The sequence below is a fragment of the Lactuca serriola genome, chromosome 8 (genome assembly GCF_051521515.1).
Source record: "Lactuca serriola cultivar US96UC23 chromosome 8, Lser_US96UC23_V15, whole genome shotgun sequence".
Classification (NCBI taxonomy): Eukaryota; Viridiplantae; Streptophyta; class Magnoliopsida; order Asterales; family Asteraceae; genus Lactuca; species Lactuca serriola.
In genome coordinates, this window is record NC_136415.1 from 64,415,572 (window position 1) to 64,422,904 (window position 7,333).

At 32.8% G+C, this 7,333-nt stretch overlaps 1 protein-coding gene across 1 annotated transcript; it reads right to left on the reverse strand.

The window, feature by feature from the left end:
* Positions 1-1,142: 1,142 nt before the first annotated feature.
* LOC145068641 (kirola-like) lies at positions 1,143-2,063 on the reverse strand. Its single transcript, XM_079015642.1, has 2 exons — positions 1,835-2,063; positions 1,143-1,589 (listed from the first exon to the last, which is right to left on the reverse strand). The coding sequence occupies exons 1-2, from the start codon at positions 2,019-2,021 to the stop codon at positions 1,321-1,323; spliced, it is 456 nt and encodes a 151-aa protein (XP_078871768.1). The 5' UTR covers positions 2,022-2,063; the 3' UTR covers positions 1,143-1,320.
* Positions 2,064-7,333: the final 5,270 nt, after the last annotated feature.

Genomic DNA, 7,333 nt, shown 5'->3' on the forward strand with positions numbered 1-7,333 from the left:
AGATTGTTTTACATTAAAATAAGTAAACAAAAGGTTAATACAATCTTTATTTAATTGTCTTGCAGAAGTACAGGATGTCCAAATTCATCCCTAAATCATCCAAAGGCAAGTTTAATTGGTTAAACCACTCCAACCATCAAACTAAACCAAATGACAAACAATTGATGCTACAATTGAAATGAAATAAGTGAACAAAAGAAGGAAGGATTTCACCTGTCTTTGGCAATGATGAATCTGAGTCCCAAATCTGGAAACAATAGCTAGTTCGAAAGAGAAAGGTGGAATGATTTCATCTTCTTGTATCTTTCAAGACGGATATCCGATTGCGATCTGAACCAGGTACACACCTCCCTCTCGGTTTTCCATGAATCGATTGCGATCTGAACCAGGTACATACCTCCCTCTCGGTTTTCCATGAATCGGGTTGTAGGAGACCGATTGAGATCGAGTTGCAGGAGGCTGATTGGAAATCTACTTGCAAGTCCGATTAGGGCTACGAAAATCGAAGGTGCGATGAAGGTAGGCTAAGAGATGAATATATCGTGGTGTGCAACTGATGGAGGTGGTCAACTGTTTCAACCCTAGAGAGAGAGAGAGAGAGAGAGAGAGAGAGAGATAGAGGATATGACAATGGAAATAAGAGTGGGAATGAGAAAATATAGGATTAACCTAACGTTTCAATTACTGTTATACCCTTATGCCATTTTTAAAGTTACACTTTACTACCAATAGTTTTAGAACTAAGTGAAGATTTTTTTGCCACATGATCTTCTCTTTCATTTTAACACTTGACATTTTGTGAGAGTTTTAGAAATTTATTTTCCACTTGTCATTTTTTTAAGGATTTCTATTTTTTTAAAATAAAATTCTATAAAATTGTAATGGGTTCTATAAGGAAATAAAATCATCTTATTAATTTGATAATAATTACATTCTGTTATGTAAAGTATTATTTTATAAAATATTTCATGTTTATATATTGATATTAAATTTTTATTTTTAATAAACTCATGTAATACACGAGTCTCACACCTAATTAATGAACGAAAAAATAGATTTATGATAAAATAGAATATTTTTACAAATTTGAAGGTTTTTATGGCAACTCCACCACAACCAAAAAAAAGGAACGAAATCCTGAATTAGTACATGAATATGATATTATTAGAGTAGTTTCAAGCCTCGAATACAACAAATTAACATGCGAGAAGCAGCCATCCATGCCAAACTTTTATTTATTAAATACTTCATATTTTTATTAGCTAAAGGCACACATGTGTAACTGCGTACATTCCTTCATATGCTTAAGGACTTAGGGGTCTATTTACGGCTGGCATTCTCGTCCATCTCTTTGAGAATAGTAGTCATAAAGTCCATCAGCGAAGTTGGATAGGGTACATCTTCATCTGGCTTCTCAAACTCATAGGTGTAAATGGCAAATTTTTTACCACCTTTTTCTTCAACATGAAATATTATTGTGAAGGTCTTGTATATCTCAACTAATTCTCCTCCAATTACCTTGAACACGATTTTGTGGTTTTTCTCGTCTACTGCTTCAATTATTTGTTTTGAAGCTTGCGGTTTCCCATCTTTTTTCCATGCAAAAAGAAGAGTTAAAATGGAATGGTAGGGGTGAATAATATTCAATGATTCATGTCAACAACGATTGGTTATTGATTATGTTGATTCAAACAGAAAATTGATGGTAAATTAGAGTGATTGTTTTTAGCTATGATTATGTTAAATTTACTTCTTTTGAGTATAATCTAGCCTGAAAGTAGGATAAACGATAAAAAAAACAATGCAAAAAAATAAATTTAGCCTAAACACTTACCATTGGTAAAGTTCCAGCAAATGGTGGATCCAACATCACCTCTTTGACCACTAAGCAAGTCACAGCGATACATCTTATTAGAGCACATGGGAGGAATATCATTTGGTTTGAACCTCAAAAGATCATGCAACACATCTCCACCTGAAGTTATCTCTACCTGTCCAATAAGATTTACTGTTTGAGCCATCTCTTAGGTATTCCAAAGAAACCACTTGTGTTTTGAAAAAAGATAAGTGCAATATACAGATGCCATCAGCCTTTTTATAGTAGTAATGGTTGACATGCATCATTTCTTTTTATTGATATTGATTTATATATAACTAATATGCAAATAATAATAATAATAATAATAATAATAATAATAATAATAATAATAATAATAATAATAATTAAATAAAAATAAAATAAAAAATAACATGAGGTGACTTCATGTTATCTTTTCTTTAAGGTAAACTTTAACCAAGATTCATATTCGTTTCAACTTCATGTTATCTTTTTTCTATTAGGGTAAACTTTAACCAATATTCATATTCGTTTCAACTTTAACCAAGATTCATATTCTTTTCAACTTTAACAACCAGAAATAGGCTAGAAATCGGCTCTGATACCATCAAAAGAAACACGAAATGATAAAGAACATAAAACTTCACAACATCAACAATTTGTATTCATAAAGAACCAGTTGGTTTTGAACGAACTTACACATCAACCTCACTACAAATTCACTCAAACTCTCAATACAAGAATCCTCACTAACTAATATACACTCAAACTAATCTAGAAATGAAGCATCAGAAGAACAAAGACTACGAACAAACACTAGAAAAAATCTAAATGTTACATAGAAAAATATCTAAGTGTGTGTGACAAAAAATGAAGTGTGTTAGCTTGAAACATACTCACACAGAGAAAATATACTTCGGGGCAAACTATCGAATACGAACCGGGTAAACTCCACCCAAGTTATTAATGGATAAAACCAACACCTTTTCTTCTAATGACTTTCTCACAAAGTAAGTCGTAGTGCACATAAATGAATAATATGTCAAAACTAGTCCTCCTGCATAAAATCTTTACAAAAAACTACAATAACACATATACAAAATAAACCCAATGTTATAAATATTCACACATAATTAGTTTGAGAATACATGTCATTATCTGAACATTATTTGAAAACTAAACATTATTTGAAAACTAAATATACCAGTTAATTACTCGTTCTTTTCTGAACATCATATAAAATCTACTCCTAAATTATTCATAATTCCACGTAGGTCTACAACGAGACTTGAACCTTCGACCTCAAAGATAGAAAGAGAGAACACCACTTGATACCGTTGGGCTATAAGCTCTTTGGTCGTTCTTCTAATTCTCTTATCATCTCTTCATCTTGAACTACAGCATATACAACATCAGTCCTCTTCTTCCACCATAACACCACCCATAGAAAGCAATCCCCTTGACCATTTCACAGAAGTATTCCATTCGAGCGGCATTATGATTGGGATTTTAATAGTGCATTGTTAGAAATTTATAGTTTACAACGAAGTTGGAACTGCTTTAAGGTTGGAATATCAACTAGGCCTTTTAGATAAACATAAATTTTCATAAATTAAATTATATATAGAGCTTCTTAAAATATACTACATACAGAAGAAGTCGGAAAGTGTATTTGCATATATTAAGTCGTGATAGTTTAAAAGAACTGGTTTGGCATAAGAATCAACTTAAAATTGGCTTACGTGCAACCTTTGTTTGCCATATTGCAGTCTGTGTTCTAGGATGGACGTCATACTTATCAGTAAAAAATTCATTAGCTTTGAACATAGATTGTAAGTACGAGCATTTACATTTAGTCATTTACCTACACCTTTTTTTTTTTTTTTTCTTTTGAACCCTTTCGATATGACAATTAACAAAGTCGATTTCTATGGCCAGTTAGATTCGGAAATGTTTGGCCATTTACCTCCAATAAAAAATATGCTACTTATGTCAATTTGCTTGGAATAAAAAATATTTTGTACATATACATACCTTTGGAGCATATTCGTAAAAGTATTATTAAGACCACTTATAAGTTGCTTTCGTTGTTGAAGTATTATTTGATGAAGTGATTCTTATGTGGACCTAATATGTTATTCTTATACACTTGTTACATCGATTACCATGGATAAAGTTTGAGGTAAAAACGAGCCTTTCTAAGAATATGTACTTTTTAATCGATTTACCAAATTCATATTTATATCTATATATCTATTATTTTATTATAATAGATATAAAAAATCATATCTATTTAAAACTCATAATTTTTAACTTATCTCTTAATTACTACATATCAAATGGTTTTTTATGATTGTATTAAACATTATTTTGATACTAAAACTTTTTAATCTTACTTAAAAGTCTTTTAAATGTAGATTAAATTAATAGGTTTTAAAAATAAGACGAGGAAATATGGACTTGAAGACACATAAAACTCTAATTTAAAGATTATGACATGTGAAATAATTTTTTTATAGACATTTTAACCAAATATATTATTATAGTGGTTTTCATTTGATTTGTTTGTTCATTTTAATCTTTTATTATTTATTTATGTTTTCATATTAGAGTTTTTATTTTTATTTGAAATATGAATATTTTATTTTTATTGTTTTTCATTTTCAATTTGGAAGTTAGTTTATATGTTGTTGTTTTACGATCTACTAACAAAATCGAAAACCAAAATAATCAAAATGCTTGTTAGGTGGTGATGGATGACATGTTAATTATACAAATTAAAATTATATGTTAGTAATAAATAACGTAACAAGATCATAAAGAATTTATCACGAGTTATATCAGCGATGTAGCTTTAATAAAAGTCATGGAAAACCGGCTATAGTAAACATTCACCTTAAATATATGAAATGCTTTATAAAACGTAATTTAGTTTTTTCATAGAAATTTTGGTCTAATAAATTATACGGGTATTTTCAAGTATAAGATTTTATCTTTATTTAGTAAATTATGGATTTCAAAATCAAATTTGCTCAAAAATTAACTGGTTGGTTTAGATTTATCTCTAGATTTCATGGTTATCGTTTTTAGTTCATGAAAAAGAGTGTAATGAACACGAGGAGAAGATTATGAACACTTATCTTACTAACGAGAGATGATGAGTGTGATGAACAAGATGATGTGACATTTTTTTTTTGGAAATCAAGCCCTTTAGTTTACACTTCATTGCAGCAACAGACAATACAAGAACAACACTTGATACATGATTTTCAAGAAAGATGAATAAAGGGAGGAAAAACAGATTTTTGTGACTCTATGTGTAACGCCTAGTTTCTGGTACGTATTTAACTTAAATTTATTCTAGTTTATAGAGCAACTCGACGAGTTGCGAGCCCCAAACTCGTCGAGTAGAGATCATAAGGGCTGCATAATTTAAGTAACCTACTCGACGAGTTGGGAGGCCTCAACTCAACGAGTAGGCTGGTAGAGATGAAACCCAAATTTCAGGGGTTTGCACCCTATTTAAATACCTTAAACCTTTCATGTTGGCCTCATTTCCAGCCTCCACGTCCTAAACCCTAAATCTCGAAACCCTAATGCTATTGTGAGTGTTTGTGAGTTATTTCAAGTGTTTTAGTGTGTGTTTTGAATCCATTGGAAGAAGGAGAAGCTTGAAGATACAAGAAGGAGTTTGTAGATCATTTAAGACTTTACGTGATCATTTAGTCCCTAGAGTCCAGATCTATGATCTCATGGTCTACCTTTTTGTTTCGATGGTGTTCGGATTAAGACCTTGACCTTTTTGGGTTAGGGTTTGTGCTTAATCCATTTAGGAAAGGTACTAATAGGTAAAGTTGGAAACATTACCTTTCTAGAGGCTTTTCCAGTCTAGATCTGGAATGTGAGACTTGGATTTGAATAATAAAGGCTTAATACAATATGAAGGGTTGACAAACTGATGAACTCGACAAGTCCATAAGGGAACTCAGCGATTTGGTTTGGAAAGTTCCTGTTTTTGTTGAAAAGGAAGGAACTTGACAAGTCCACAAGGGAATTCGACAAGTTGTACTGGGAAAGTCACGATTCTGTTAAGTAGGAAGAACTTGGCGAGTTGGAGGAAAAATCGACGAGTTGGATCGCGATTTCATGATTCTGTGATTTATGGGAACTCGGTGAGTTGGGAGTAAACTTGAAGAGTTGAGTCAACTCAGAGCGTTGACTTTGACTTTGACGTAGACTTTACTTTGACTATAGTTGAACCTAAAGGGTTATGAGCATGAAATGGTATCTAAGGGGTTACTTTGGTTCAGGGAGTGAGTAGAGCTGATTTCGGACAGAGACGTTTCAACTATCATCCGTAATTTGAGGTGGGTTTCCTCCTGGATTGAACTGGACGAAGGCACCAATGTCGGCCCGTATGCGTTATGTGTGCTGATTAGTAGCTAAGTGTGGGAAGGGCCCGCATCTTAGCATTATTTGAGTATGTATATGGAATGGATTGGTATATTTGGTTATACTTGTTGTCTGTGTGATATTTGTATGTGCTCTTAGTTAGCTAAGTGTGGGCAGGGCCCGTAACTCCTAGATAGCCGAGTGTGGGTGGGGCATGTATATCATAGATAGATAAGTGTGGATGAGGCCCCTATCTCATTAAGCATGTGTGGGGACCATACTTCTTAGGGTGGGGCCCGTTATCCGAGTGTGGGCGATGCCCGTATCTCTTTGAGTGTGGGCGGGGCCTGTATCTCCTATTTTCATGTTATGTGTATGGTATGTGGTATTTTGGGGAGACTCACTAAGTTTCGTGCTTATAGTTTTCAATTTTGGTTTCAGGTACTTCTAGTAGGAAAGGGAAGAACTCGGGATGACTGCATTACACACACCATGATGTTTAGCTTGGGATGTTACTCTGATATATTTGACATGTGTTTTGATATGGATATACCGATTATGATATTTTGAGATACTATGGTTTTTGTTTTGATAAGATGATTTTAATAACTATGGTTTATTTAATGATTTAAAAATGAAATTTTTGGTCGTGATTTTTGGGATGTTTCAAGTCGGTATCAGATTCTTGGTGTGAGGGATTCATCGGGTGTGTCTGAACTCAAACTGAGGACTTGGTATGAAAATTTTCAAAGAAAACCATTTTTTTTACAAAAAAGGATTTTGAAAAGAGAAAAGGGTGTGAGTAAGTTCTCCCAAGTTACCCGTACACATTTATGTTATGATATGAATTGTGATTATGAGAACTGCATACTAGATTAGGGCTAAGGATCTAGGAAGGATGCCTTGTATACCTACTATATGAGCTTATTGAACTGCAAGCTAGTACTGATTAGTCAGTGATATGATGGTCTGATTAGGATATGTTTGGTTTTGTTTATTCGATGCCCGAATGCTGCTTGCTTTGTTCTTTTAGGAGTTCTAGCTATCTTTAACTAACTAGTAAACGAATACGTTAAGTTACATATTACGAGGACTAAATAATTT